Here is a 15866-nt window from a genome sequence, read left to right as displayed (position 1 = left end):
AGTGTCGATGGAAGTGTGCGAGTATAATGACACCAGTACACATCAGCAGGAGAGGAAGTGAATGTAAAAAGTATTTTAAAAAAGAAATCAAAGCAGTCTGTTTCAGAAAGACATTCTGCATTTTCCAGTCTCAACTTAAAACATTCACAATATAATGTATGACTTTACGTTACATTACTGTTTGGCTTAAAACACATAATTCAGAGTATAATTCATTCTAAGAAATCCAATTTGTTTGTCACATTCCTGAAGTATGAACTACTACAACACAAATGGTTGCAATAACCTTCAACACACAGTGATGAGGACAAGGAGGAGAGAAGCTGTATCAACAAACAATATGATTCAAAATGCCCAAAGACAGTGAAAATAAAAATAAAGCTGTAGATTAAAGTATGCATTCAGCATCCTTATTGTATTTGGCAAGAAAGACTTGCTGACTTGTCTATAGCGCCCCCCTGAGGGCTCTAAGTGCGAGTGAGGAGTGTGGGGGGGATCTTGAAAGCTTGCCTTTTTATATTCAATCCATAATTCGCACTTTAGGAGCTTCCCTGTAATTTCACAAGCTATATGTACTATTCTCTGCAAAGTAAGTTTATTCCTGACATTACGATTTCCATACCACACAAAGAATTAAATACTAACCACCAGATTCGTAAACACTGTTTCCAGAGATATAATTTCACCTTCTAAGTACATACAATGTCTGAGTAGCTTCCTTTACAAGGTGGTCAGGATTCTGTCAGATGTTATTGACTGTTCAAAGATTTTAAAGCTGCAGTAGATAACTTTTATGAAAATAACTTTGTGGAATATTTGCTGAAACTTTCACTATATCCTGACAGTAGAACATAAGATAGATAATCTGTGAAACAATCTGGTTCCTCTGGCTCCTCCTAGTGCTCCTAATGTCATTTGCAAGAATCCACTGGGCCTAGACGAAAACAACCAATCAGAGCCGAGAACCTGATTTTTATCTTTATTTTTTAATGTATTTGTCTCATAAGAGTTACCTTACTGCATCTTTAACTACTGACAGTTTCTGCGGCAGATCAAGTGATGGTCAAAAGTCAGGAGTGTCTTGTGTGTTGCTAGGAAAGAACAAAGGTGATCAAATCAAATTTATCTGACGGGATCTCTGAGACTACATCAGATATGCCCTGAGGTATATTAATATGGACCCCCATATTAATACACCAAAAAGTTGAGAACCACTGCTCTATTGAACTGAAAATCTCTGAAAAATCTGAAAAGATATGTGTTATCATAAAAATTAAGTCGAACTAAAATCAATAAATAAGATTCTAGCATACTGTGTAGAGTGGTGAACAAATAGTAAAATAGTAACAGTAAAAGTTAACGTTGCAACATTAGTGCCTCTAAATGTTTCATAAGAAAACTGGAGGGGTCAAGATGATCAACAGCAGCACATTAAAACTCTCTCTAAGATACATCTGTAAAGATGTTAGTCAGAGTTGATGAAGTGGACATGATGCAGACCATTTGGAGAAAGTAATGAGTTAGTGACCTCTGCTGGTGAAGCTTTAACATTACAGTCAATGGAACTGGAGAGTTTGACATGATGCACGCTGTCTCTGTACAGAGTATGGAGATAAAAGTTTTTGGATACAGGTCCCATAGTCAAAAACATTCACAGACACCATTTCTCACTCATCACAACTACGGCTGCAACTAACAATTATTTTAATTATTGATTAGTCAGTTGATCATTTTCTTGATTAATCGATTAGTTGTTTGGTCACTGTCCCAAAGCCCAGGGTGACGTCCTAAAAAGTCTTGTTTTGTCCACAACCCAGAGATATTCAGAAACCAGAATATATTCACATCTGAGAATCTGAAATCAGACAATTTGGATTCAAAACAGTTCATCAAAATAGTTGGCTGTTAATTTAATAGTTGACAACTAATCGAATAATTGAAATTGTTGCAGCTCCATGTTCTGTCCATGACAGAGTGTTTCAATATTTCCACTAGATAGCAGAAATGAGAAGAAAAATAAAACAACCGGGTGTATAGGAGTATGTGTATGTATATAAATAACTGTATGTATTGTTTTATTTTATTTTACTTTTATGTTATCTAGGAATTAGATTATCTTTTTCTATGTGTGTGTAGCATGAAGGAACTACAAACTTTCATTTCATTATTCAGCCTTGTGTCGTAACTGTTTGAACTACTGACCAGGTTGTTTCCATTGGGTCAACGATACTGTAGAGTTATTGAGCTCAATGGAGAGGACGTTATTGACTCTTCTGTTGTGAACTGCAACTGTAAGCACAAACACAAGATTTATTTATTGGATGTCTTTGTTTCTTTGGCAAGGGACAACAAAAGCTTCCCCCCTATCCCTAACCCTACTTAAAGCCACAGATATAGCTGCTGTATAACCATTGCGTCAAAGGTTAAACATGTTTGGTCTTTCTCCCCTGATATTTCAAGAGACACTTGCTAGATTTTTTTGGGGAGACACAACAAAAACGTTTTTGTCATGCACTGGTACAATTTTGAGATTTGGGGCTTGTTTCCATAACATGTCTTCGTTCAGACTAGTGGAAAGAAAGTGCTCAAAATACACATTTATTTTATTAGCCTACACTGTCTATTTGTGTCTGTAGATTTCTCCTAAATTCACCAGAAGTTAGTGTTGATGATGCCTCATTTGCATATTTAAACCTAACATTTTAGAAAACTTGTAACATAGAAGGTCCAGTGTGTAGGATTTAGTGTTTCAGTTTGCAACTCCCTCGTCTCACCCTCCCTTTCCAAGTGCGGAAGAGAACCTTTGTTGGTTGCGAATCGTGTGAGAAATGCAAATGCCCCTGTCTTAGTTTGTCCCTTGTGGGCTACAGTAGATACTTGGTGGTTCAACATGGCGGACTCCATAGAAGGTGACCCGCGCCATAACAAAAACACAAGAATTCCTATATATGAAAGTTTCTTGATTCTCTGTAACTGGATCAAGATCATTTGGTGGCACAGAAATGAATAAAGTATGAGAATGAATTATTCCTCAATCCATTAAGTGTTGACCAGTGTTTGGCTTGTTACACACATTTTTTTTAATTTTATCACTCATTACTCTTTTCAAAAGTAATATTACTACTTTACATATTACTCCCTAGTAATTAGTTACAGTACTAATTTCATTACTTTTCCCACAAAATTGCTTATTGTGTCCTTTCTCCCCAAAATTCAGACTCACAGCGATTAAAATCCAGTTTTGTTTGTTAAAATTAAAGAATATTAACAGCTAGTTTACGATTACAAAAATGAATCCAGGGATGTGATTGGACTGTTGGATTTCAAATCAGTAGGTGACAGCAAAAGTAATCTTGTAACTAATTATGTTTTGGGGGGGAGTAACTTTAATATTATTACTGAAATATATTAGTAATGAGTTACACTACTAGTTAGTGGGGAAAGTAATCTTATCAGTAATGAGTTACTGCCGAACACATAGAGACTTAATTATTTGTTAATGAGCAGGAGCAGTTTATTTTAGATGCTGCATTATGCCAACAGCCACTCCTCAGTGACAGCATCCTCAGAGCCCTGCAGTTCAGTGAGCTATGTGCCACCATATACTGAGCCTTCCTCAACAAACTGAGTGGCGTTTCCCTTTAAAAAAAAAAAGGGAAAAAGAATCCGACGTAACGTGACGCAGATGCTTCCATCCATATACCCTTGTGCCTATCCTCACGCGGCAGCCAGCCATCCAGCGCACCTCCTGCATCCCCCTGGCCCGGCCCCCCCTCTCCTCTCCTCCCCTCCTCCCCGGGTGTGTGAGCCAGGATCACCGCTCCAAGCAGCGGAGCTCTTGGCGAAGAACCGCAGGGCGAACTGAGGCGATGGAACCGCGAAAAGACTAACAGCGCCACGGGAAAGGGCGCACAGGTAAGGCCTGAGCTTGTCATTGAAATCATTGGCCACTGGCCGCGGCAGAGCCGGCGGTTTGCGGAGGTTGCGCCTTTAGGAGTGCAGAGAGTGTGTTGTGCATCCAGGATCAATATGGAGTAACCGTGCAGGAAACGTGTGGAGCTTGGTGTTTATTCCGCAAGGCTCGGGCTGTTTCCTGTCTGTTTGTTATGGTGCAGCTGATGGATGCTGCGCAGTGCGCCCCGGCAGATGTTTGCGCCTCTTGTCATCCTGTGCGCCCATTCTGGAGCTCCCTGGGGCCTTTGGGCGTCAGATAGATGTTGTCCACCAGTGTCAGCGTCATAAGAGGTTAGATACTGAATCGTACTTTTGTTGGTAATTAGACGGCTCCCCTGGCCCTGCATGGACAAACACCCCACTGTGTCTTAGAGCCAAAGTAAGTGACATCCATGTTTGTAGGAAACAAAGTCGTGACAGGTCGCCTGGCGCTGCAGTTTGACCTTGCAGCATTTCTGTTTTTCAGGAACGCACGTTCCCACCTGGAACATAACAGCTCCTTTCAGTGTGGCTTCCAAATGCTGCGACTGAATTACTGTAATGATATCAAAGCTTTATACAGTCTCCACGAGGCTGTATGGGGTTAGCTCAGTGTTAATTGAATTACTATTCCACCTCTGTACAATAAAAGCCTAGAAGCCCATTTCTTAATGTAACACAGTGCCATTAGAAATGAATGGATGAGTGTAGTAGTGGTTGGAGACTCTCAGATCTTCCTGAACAGTCTTGGCACAAAACACATGATTTATCTGGACAACTGATACTGACTGGTGGTCTCATAATCTACCGCTCTTGTACTCAAAATACTAACTATTGTCTAACATGTGAACATGGTGATTAGGAGACAGTGGGCCCCTGGGCATAGAGATGTAGAAGGCCCCCCGCCCCATTCCAACATAGGAGTAAGACACCCAGACTGAGTGCTTTGTGGTTGTTTTTAGTCTTTCTGTTGTTCTTTTATGTGTAGTTTTTATGTTGTAATTTTTGTCTCTTTGTAGTCGTTATGTGCTTCTTTGTAGTTGTTTTGAGTTTCTTTTTGGTCGTTTACATCAGTTCCTAGTCGTTTTGACCCTTTGGTCCCTGGGCCTTTGACGCGTAGGCCTGTTCAGTAACCCTTTTATGCATATGAACCTTTATTTATATTTGAGTCCTGAAATGCAAGAGTGTGTAGAGCAGAAACACAGCATGCCCTGAGCACAGGGACGAAGCTCTGTGTTCTTTACTGGTCACTTTCACCCTTTGTAGCATGGCCACTTGTCAGCAGTAGGCTCCTCCATCCTGTTCCTCAGCACTCTCAGCCAATGGCAGCTCTCCTTCTGCTCACGTTCCTCACAAGTGGCGGACTGACCGTCGCCATGGTGACTTGGCAGTCATTTTCACAGCATGCTGTTTGCTCAGATGCGCCCGTGGTGGGAAAATCTCTAATTCTGCCTTTTTTCTCTATGATAATTCTAACCACAGACAGAATTATTGATCCCTATAAGAGCATAACACCACAGCAGTGGTCTCACAGGACCAACAGTTAATTTCAGGTCTTCATTCAAAATCACCATAGCCTCCTGATTGTTGTTTATCACCTCTTTTGTGTAGAGGATGTAGCTATCTGAAGTGTACTTGTAGTGCTGATCACACCATTTAACTCCATGGTTGCTCTTGCTGCAGGGGAGGGGACAGCAGATCTGTCTAAGTCGTTTTTGCCTGTATGAGCAGCAAAACACACCACTTTCAATCTCAGGTGTTTGCACTGTATGTTTATGGTATACAGTGTTACCAATAGCTGAGTAGCTCTGAGGGGAAAAGTGTGTATGGGTGCAACATGATGTTTGAAAGTAGCAGTAAACTTAATGCTTAAGTTATTCCTTATGGTATAGGACAGTGGAACATTTTGGCTTGTTACCCTTAAGAGAAAAGCCTTGTCTACACGTGACCCCTGTCATAGTTTGTATATGTCCAACAGTGAGCAGTCATCCATTCTGTTTGTAGACTGTTTCAAGAGTTTCTCGAGGCCTGACCGTGTCAAACTATAGGCTTACGTTGTTTTATTAGAGAAAAGTCTTTAAAAATTATATCATTTCTGCATTTGCTATCGTTTTTTTCATATTTCCCATGATTCTTCACTTGTACCTTTTATTTTATGGATCCACTGATTATTTAATTAAAAACAGGGGTTTTTCAGTGCTATGTTTTAAAATGCCTGTATTAAAGGTCCAGTGTGTGTTTAGGAGGATCTATTGGAATATAATATTCATAGGTGTGTTTTCATCAGTGTATAATCACATGTAAATAGGGCTTATGATGAATGTGCCCTTTTTATAATTTATTTTTTTGGACATTTCGCGGCCACTGTAGTTTCTCCTCCGCACTTGGAAGGGGAGGGTGAAGTGAGGGAGTTTCCATCTGCAACTACACTGATAGATGCCACTAAATCCTTCGTACTGGTCCTTTAAACCTGATTTACCAGGTTACAAGTTGGGTTGTTGTAGTTAGTGTAAATATCTTGGTTGTAGCCAATAGTGTAATGTGAATGGTCTTACTCGTGGTGAAAAACCCATTATGATCTGACTCAGTAGTTCCCCTCAGTCTCTACAGAGCTATTTATTGTCTTTGAGCTCATTGTTTTTTACAGTCCACAACCTCACTGTTTTGGTTTAGTCTTACCATTTTCATTTCCCATTTCCAACTGTTTATCAGCAAAAAGCTCTGATAAGCCAACAGTATAATACCAAAACAGCACCAAACAGCAGGTCAACAGTCAAATGTAGCGACAAGCTGGTGAACACAGTGGAGTCTTTTGCAGCTAAAGCCACATATTTCTCCCAGGATATGATGGAGACCAAAACAGAGCTACAAGAGAGTGAATCTTGGTCTTCTATTCATACGATTACCAGAAACACAACTTTAAATGCCTATGTTGCTGCTGGATATGTGAATAGGCATTCGCCATAAGGATATGGTGCTATTTTTATTATAAAGAAAAAACTACAAATGAATTACTGCTGTCTTATCAATGCATCTTCATCCTGAATGGAGCCTGATGTAGACAGAGTAGAGAGATTAATTTGTGTTGTCTCCTCCCACATGGTATTAACGTGATTGAATATTGATTTCCTGTTTTTATCAATGCTCTTTGCTTGTCTTGCCCCCGAGAAACATAGTTCACACAGACTATTAGCATGATCACTTAGGCCGTAGCGCCTTAATCGCTGCTGCTTGGCTCACTAATGACAAACCCATGGCCAAAGATATTTTGAGTTTATGACCTGATTAAGAGGTTCCCAGTCATCTCAGATAAGAGAGCTGTGTAAAGTGCTTTGGAACTTTACACAGTCAAACTAACAGCATTGTACCCAGAACTTGCAGCCAAAAGAGGGCTAAATGTTGTCAAAATCCAGTGAGAGTATAGTGTACCAAAGTCTGACATAAATGCTTTGCTGGGCCATTAAATGGGGTTAATTATTAAAGATATTTTTTCAATTATTTGGAAAATTTGCAAAATCTTCCACTCCCTCTTTTTCCCCTTTCACCCTCTGTGTTAAGTGTTATGTTGATTGATGGTCCAGTAAGAGCTGTGCTGTAGCTTTATTGCTGTGCTCTGCTGGATCTTAGCTAAGCTAGTCTGCATCCGCTGCTGCAGTAGGGTGACTCTGCAGGATTGGGCTGATCTGTGTACACTGGGAAAACTAAAAGTCAGTGTTTGTGCTCTTTACAGAATGTTATTTTCATCCTGCGTTTACTGAGGACAGGTCTGATGAATGTGTGTGTTCATGCTTCACTCTTGGAGGGCTGCAACTGCAGATTATATTCATAATTTGTTGTTTGGTCCTTTAACTGTCAGATAATAAAAGGGTTGAACACATGTCAATTTTATTTAACACTTGAATAGAGGCATTTTTCAACCACAGAGCATCCCATAATCAAATACAGTAGAAGCAGATTGTAACTGTAACTTACTGACCTCTGTGTTTGATATGAAACAGGAGTCCCATGGGTCTGATTTTCTTCCACTAGACATCAGGGACCAAACCTGGCTCCAGCTAACAAACAAACATAGTCACAAACAGGTTTTTGGTATTATTACAGTAGGCTTTGAAGCTCTTTCCTTTTTATTCACATAAACTATTCACACACAATATGTTATTTTACTAAAGTACACAGGATCTTTTATGGAAGAAAATGTCAGTTTCACAATTAAAATATCCACCTCCTCTTGTTCTTGCACAACTGTGAGTATTTATAGAACCTAGAGTAGCACAAATGTTGGTGTTTCCCAGGCAGCATGCTAATAGAAGCTGCTGACTGTGCAGTCTATCCAGATAAGAGGATTACTCATCAACATCATCTGTTCAGATAGAGAGATCATTATTTAGATCAGATGAAAGTTTCTCAACTTTAGTTTGGAACATACAGAAACAGAAATGCCTGGCTCTGCCGAAAAATAAATAAATATTTGGGTTAAGCAAACAGGATATGATATGTAGCGCTGCATTATTAATTAATTTATCGAATATTAATCACAATCATGATTTTGGCTTCCCACAATTAAATGAATGTGATCGTCTATGATATTGATGTTTAAAATGTGTGATGACTCATAGAAAACTCTACTGCATATCAAAGCCAGCCGCCACGGGTTATCAAGATGTTTTGGTTCCACTTTCGGGGAGCTGTCCCATTGCTGCGTGTGCACCCTGCAGCCTCGATACTTTTATTCCTGGAAGAAAATGGTCTACTAAGTTATTGCGAATTACATCTGAACTTTTCCTACTGCTGCAGCGTCACATTTAAAGCATTTAACTGGTAAAACACGAGTTCACTTTTATTTTATATTATTATATTATTATTTTATAATGAATCATTCTTTTTGAACGACTCTTAAAGAGGAAGGAGTCAACTCGATTTGCAAGCAGAAGTGAATCCAAAAATCCTGCTTATGTGCATAAGAGCCAAGTTAACGTCCAACTCGGAGTCAGAGAAAAATATAGAACCAAAAGAGTTGTTCACTAGTGGCGGTGAGTGAAAAAAGAACCGTTCTTCTCAACACTATTGTTTAGTTATATAACCAAGAAATGTTAGTCTCAATCTCCATTGTATTTCATTTTCATTGATACTGCAGCCCAATTCAACATACTGCCCAGTTTATACACCTCTTACTGTACAACTCAACAGAACTTTCTCTCTTTGTTATCAGGACTCACTGTTGTTGAAGTAAGATACTGGCTTGGTCTGGTGCCATAACAGAGAACAAGGTTGACTTTTTTATAATTTGTATGAATTATTAATTAATTTGGACTAAGAATAGAAGTTGGTGTTTTTACTGTTTGCAATTTTAATATCTCTGAACAGAGCCAGGCTAGCAGGTTCCACCGTGCATGCATTCTTATGCTAAGCTAAACTTAAGCTAAACCCACCCCATTGTGTTTTGTCCAGTAAGAGTTGAGCAAACCTCGGTCAGAACCACAGTCACCTTTTTTCATTTGTGCACCAAGGTATGCTATGTGCTAGGCTCATCTGTGTTGAAATGACAAGATAAAAGGAACATATAGGCTATATATCACATCTTAAGTCCAGTGTTTAACATTTAGGAGGCTCTATAGGCAGAAATTGAATAAAATATTAATAGGTATGTGTGTAATAACCTGAAAATAAGAATCATTATGTTTTTGTTACCTTAGAATGAGCCGTTGCAGATGCCTTCCATGCAGTCCACCATGTTGTATCTTTATCTTTCTACAGTAGCCCACAAACCAAACACTGACTAGATAGTGGCGTTTGCGTTTTTCACAGCCACCATAGCTTCTCTCTTGCTCTTAAAAGGGGAGGGTGAAGCGAGCGAGTTGCAATCTGCAACTATACCACTAGATGCCACTATATCCTACTCACTGGACCTGATAGCTGGCAAATGTTAGCAAAACACTATCTAACTAGCTATCTAATATATTATCTTTAACCACCTTCAAAATGTGATTGACTTTTCAACAAAGACGAGCCCAGCACATACCAAAGGGACTTGGGAAGGGTCCGTTTTCACCTGAAACTGTTGAGTGACATTTCTGAAACGTCTTCTGGCATTTCTGTTACTGTAAGCATGAATGGTGACAGCAGATGTTCAGCTAAGTACACAGTGACAAGTTGCTGAGGTACAGCGGCCTGACTCGGCACAATGTTGACCTCTGAGTGATCTAACATGAACACAAACACAGGATATTTTTGTGTGATTGTATATTTTAAGCACCATTGCACCAAGATAAATTCCTTGTATGTGTAAAAACCTACCTGGCAATAAATCTCATTCTGATTCTGATTCTGATAAATAACACACGCAGCAGACAAATGATTCAGTGCCTCTCACTGATCAGTGTCCAAATACGCAAAAGGAAAAGTGTTGGAAAGGACCAGAGGGTCTTTGGATGAGCAACACTCAGCACACACATCCATACAGACACACAGGGTTGAATGGGTCTCCTGGATTAACAGCAGTGACTCAGTGTTATTGACCCCGGGGCCGTCTAATAGTCTGTAAACCTCTGTTTGCTAGCATTTGACTGTTTGTTGGATTGGAACGCACAGGGTGTTCAAGGAGACTCTTGAGCGTAGCTTGTGTGAGTCACACTTTCCCACACACACACACACACACACACACACCCCTCCCTTCCCCAGCCTGTCCCGACCTATGGGGTGCAAGTCGTGAGTTGCATTACCGCTGCAGTCTGCTCTGTTTGGATGAGGAAGGGAGCTTTATTACCACTTTGTGTCTCTGCAGCTCAACTCTTTTCTTGCATTGCATTGTATTACAAGCAGCGGTTGTCCTCTCAAGTCAACTGTTTGTCGTTGTTTTATGTGATATATGGACTGTCGTGCAAAAACACACATGTACGCTCCAACTCTGCAGAACGTTTGTTTTATATATAATGAGATTAGTCAAGGTCATATCGCCATAGAAAGCAAGGACACACTGTCTCTAAGAAGAGCAGCCGCAGTGTCCCCTCTGCTGCAGACACAGAGGGGGATGATCCAGGTTATCACACAAAACTGTGCTGTCCATCCTCTATCTCTCTATTATCCCTTCCTCATCTGCTCCTCCTGTTTGTCTCCACTTTCTCACCTTCACAAGGTCTGTGCCGCCTCCTCCTTTCGTCCAATTGGCTTTCCTCTCCTTCTCTTCCCCTCTTTCTCCATCCAATCCTCACTCTGGATCCCTATCTCTACTTGCTGTCTTGTCAGTGCAGAAGCTGCTTGCATGTCAACCTCTCTCAGGCTGTCTTTGGACAGCGATGGTGTTACATAACAGGCCTAACTTAATAAATCCTGTATGATGTGCTGTGATGTGCTTTAGTCTGTTGCGACAGTGGCCAGAGAACATGCTGCCTTCCAGAGCCTACGTCACACTGCGTAGAGTAGGATAGTAAAATCGTAAAACATAAAAAGAAAAATCCAATATCAGAACTATGTTACACAACAGGCAATGAATATGTATATACTGTTTTTCCAAATAATGTGTATGTTTAGTCTAGTAAGTTTGGAAGCCCATTTCCGCCAATGTGACGAGGAAAAAAAAGATTTTGTAAGCTAGTATTAATGAGAAACTTTCTCAAAATATTGACCTAGTATCTCAAAATAATCACTCTGTGATACTATGTCAGCTGCCATCCCTAAAAAATGCCTGCTGCCACCTCAGTTTGGTGTCAGACGCTATCAAATTTAACAAATTTACTTAGAATTTGATTTAATTATCTGTTATGGCCACATTTTAGACTTATTAGGGATAAATTGAATAAAAAAAGACCATATATATTTGGAAAAATGTCTGCAGATTCGAAAATTATATTCCCTGTTTGATCTAAACAGTCCCAGCAGCCAATCCGATTTAAGCAATGGCTGTAGGTTTGTCCCTATTTATCCGCCCTGCTCCCTGTGTTTCATCTTCCTCTCTTTGAATCACTCAGACTTTGATCATGACGATTCACATCACATGATACAGCAGACTGATAATTGATTGAAACTAAAGGATGTTAATGAAACAGGATTTGGAGGCATTAGGCCCATTTACTCTGAACATGTGCGGCACTCAAACCTGCCCGACATCTGTGTGTTCTTGTGCACAATGTGTTTTCCTCTGTGTATTCATGCCAGAGACCCGTACTATTGCTTTTTTGCAATGTTGAGGTTGAGGTGACGTAACAGGGAAAGCTGTGACCCAGTGTGACATCTGCACTGTCACAGCCAATGTAAATAACTACTTTCCCTTGATTAAAGTTTTATTAAAACATGGGTCTGATGGGTGCTGAAGCCTTTAACCTAGATCATTTCTCATGTATTTTGATTAGATTCCACACAAGTACGTTGGTCAACTGTCGTTGTTAATGATTGATAAAAATTGTGCATCTTTTTTGGGCTTCTGAATGGGGGATGAGGGAGGTTTGAGAACTGACTGTAGTGGGAGAGAGGACTGGAGTCCGTCAGCGTGTAGAGGTGTTACAGCAGGAAGTGACTTACAGCTGGTGCCTTGCATTTACACACATGTAGTACACAAACCCAGCACTCAAGAGCCCACTGAGTTGTGTGTGATGCATTATTGATGTGAGTAATCCTCCTCCTTTCCCCTCCACGTGCTCTCTCCTTCTGTCTCTACGCGTCTCTCTCGTTCTCAACCCCACTATTTGCATTCAGCCTTTTCCAGCGTTGTACCGCTTGCTGGGGTCGCAGACAGGGGGGATAAATGATGAAATTTTTATAAGACGCTCTGTCCTCATCTCTCCGTCTCCAAACAGGCACATGGGAACTCTCACATGAGAACACACACACACGTCCTTACATGCAGATGAAAATGTCAGCTCCCTTTACTTACTTCTGGCGCTCTCACTGGTATTTGGCCTGAGATGAGACAGTTGAGCAATGATTGGTTTGTTCTCCCTCATGGCCGGCGGGTGATTGGCTGCTGAACCCTGATGTTCTGTCTATGCCAGCTAAGTGTCAGAGCTTGAGTCAGCAGTACCATGCTGCGTGCTGAGGCATCCAGAGCCCAACGCAGAGCAGTCAGCAAGACTGACTCCTTCTCCTCTGTATCATTATCGTCCTCTCTTGCTCTTGGTGAAACCTACATATGCAGTGCTCAGGAAACTGAGAACTTTGAATAATAAATCTGATGTATTGACCAGGAAGAGCATGCACTGCCCTGAGTCTTGAAATCAAATCCAGTTGTTTACATTCTTGGTATTCATCACAGGATGTCATTTCCACTCTCTCTCTCTCTCTCCAAAGCATAAAAATGCACATTCACTATAGATTAGGGGTGTAAGAAAATATCATATATATATATATATATATATTTTTTTTTTTTTTTTTTATTTTTTTTATTTTGTTATATAGTGTTAATTCTCAAAAACACTGTATGGATTTTTGGGGTTAAACCTCCAACAGAAAGCAGTGTTGCAGACTTAAACTGAGGACTGTGTTGTTGGATGTTACAGTGATAAATACAAATGCAGATCCCATTGTTCTGGTTGCATAAAAAGTTAGCTTTTTTTAGCTCAGATTTTATTCAAACTGTGGTGTGTTCTTTATCTTCTAATTTACAGCCTTATTATTACAGTTTTTGTCAAATTTAGATTTTTAAAATTAAATCGCAATATATCACAATATATTAAACCGGAACCCCTGTATGGTGATACGTATCGTATTGTGTGTGTGTAACTTCAGTAAACCCTGTTTTTTGTCTCTTTCTCAAGCACTTTCTCAGTCACTGCTTTTGTTGACTGCTCTCTCTTCTTTGTGTGTCTATCATCTCACCGGTCGTGTCTGTGTTTTCCATCCAGGCTCTGTGTTGTGCTGAAGAACGGAGAGACACAGTGAGGACAGAAGAAGCTAAAGGTTGCACAAGAGGCTGTTCGGCCCCCATGTCTGCCCCTGCTCCAGCCAATCGGAGGTCTGGGTTGGGCTCTCGCCGGTGGGTAGCCAATAAGGACCCATCACCTGTTTTTTTTTCTGTCTGTAAGAAAGCCACAGTTGAAAAGAATGCAAGGGACAAGTTGCTCAAGTTACTCCTTTATGAGGACTTCTATTTATCAAGTGTTTCAGAGCAGGAGCTCTAAGTGGCCAGAAATTCTTAGAGAGACACAACTTTGGTCCTATTTTTGGGACTAGGAGTAAAACTATTTCATCAAATTTCTGAACTGTGGAAATAGTGCTAAATACCACTGCTGATATTTGAGAGTCACCAGAACATAGAGGCAGAAACATACATGTGTTCTGTGGGAGGAGTGACATTCATTTATGATAACAGCAACACATGTTCCTCACAAATTTACAGCAACAGGGAAAATGTAGCTTTGCAGCAATGATGATTTGGGTCTGTAACAACCACAAATACAGCAGCAATAAATCAAACTTCATCAGATTAATTTCCACAAGCTGTTTCATATTGGTCATATTGTTACAGAAATGAGCAAATATCACTTACCTGTAAATTAAACCATTCTTGCAGTTAGCAGTCCTCCACCTCTTTGTTCTCTCTCCTGATTGGATAACATGGGAACGCTATACCAGAGAATTTACTCTGTTTATTGCAGGTAGGAGGGACTGGGACCCATGTTACTGACTGAACACTATCAATGATGGCTGTCAGAATGTCGAGCTATTTAACACTTATTTTAACAAAAATACAACAAACACCTTTAACAAGGAGTGTTGTTGGAATGGCAATTGGACAGTGGAAGTGCAGCACCATTGGCACATGTGCAATACTGCACAATATATGCAACATTCACTATATCCTGACAGTAGTACATAAGACAGATAATCTGTGACAAAATCAGGTTCCTCTGATTCCTTCTAGAGCTCCTAAAACCCTACCCCGCTTTATTGCCTATTTTACTCTAAATGGGACCATAATTTACTAAATGAACATCATGCTGTATGGAAGAAGACTTGAAAATAAGTAATTGAGACCATAAACTCATTAGGAAACCGTTAACTGAGCCAATAAATCAAGTGAGAAGTCAGGTCATTTCTCTCTAAGACTGCATGATATCAGTGTGTTATTGCAGCCCATGGAGCTGCCCCCTGCTCGCCATTACATACACTTCACAGACCTGTCCATTATATATACTGCAGATGGTTGTAAAACAGCAACAACACACTCTTTATCTGGAGTCCTTCTCCACTCTGAAAGTCAGTGAAAGAAGCTTCAGAAATTACTCTTACTGTTTATAGTCTTAATTCTGAGACACTTGATAGATACAGGTCCAGATGTTTCCTGTGGTGTGTATTAACTCATCCTACTTACTCACGTTTTCTACATGTTCTCTTCCTTGTATCAGCCTTTGTTGAGTTTCTCCATGTAGCGCAGTTATGTTGCGGATTTCCAAATTAACAAATGAACCCTGTGAGATGACCTATTTAGCACAAATTTTGTGTGTAAAGCCATACTCTGTGTGCTTTGTGTATGTCTGTGTGTAGCATAATTATTTCTAACCTAAACACTTTTTGAGCACAGCTGTCCTCCAATGTAACCAGCTGTTTGAAGAATCCTTACAGAGCTTGGTGCCACTTTCTAATTTGGGGCCTGTTTTAGAAGTTGTAACCAATGGCTTCATTAATGGTTAACAAATCTTTAACTAAAGCTTATAGATCAGTTCTTTCTCTATGAGAGATTGGGTTGCCAGGCTGGTGTTTATTCTTCTTCAGCAGGACTCTTGCTTTGTCTTTTTACCTTTAAGTTCATCAGGTGGACTGCTCCAGTGGACAGTCCGACCTCTGACCGTCCACAAAAGTACTGCAGAGCATCCGGATCACAGTTAATGACAACTTATTAACATTACTAATTACAAAAAAATATGATGTTTTATTGTGGGCTTTATTGTCTGCCAGAGGTGGGAAGTCATTGTTTTCTCAAGGCTTTAAATTCAAGTCCCGAG

General features: G+C 40.2%; 1 protein-coding gene across 4 annotated transcripts in view; it reads left to right on the top strand.

The window, feature by feature from the left end:
- The first annotated feature begins 3684 nt into the window (after positions 1 to 3684).
- Positions 3685 to 15866, top strand: part of snphb (syntaphilin b) — a 28219-nt gene continuing 16037 nt past the window's right edge. For 2 of the 4 annotated variants that reach the window (XM_051425504.1, XM_051425502.1), the window contains exons 1-2: positions 3686 to 3915; positions 13767 to 13897. In XM_051425504.1, the coding sequence (XP_051281464.1) occupies positions 13848 to 13897 (50 nt within the window). In that variant the 5' untranslated portion in view covers positions 3686 to 3915; positions 13767 to 13847. Of the gene's footprint in view, positions 3916 to 13766; positions 13898 to 15866 lie in introns of all 4 variants that reach the window. The other 2 variants (XM_051425501.1, XM_051425503.1) reach the window with 2 other exon arrangements.

Source organism: Dicentrarchus labrax, unplaced genomic scaffold (genome assembly GCF_905237075.1).
Source record: "Dicentrarchus labrax unplaced genomic scaffold, dlabrax2021, whole genome shotgun sequence".
Lineage (NCBI taxonomy): Eukaryota > Metazoa > Chordata > Actinopteri > Moronidae > Dicentrarchus > Dicentrarchus labrax.
The sequence above is the reverse complement of the archived record's forward strand: the minus strand, read 5'-3'. Positions and strand labels throughout refer to the sequence as shown.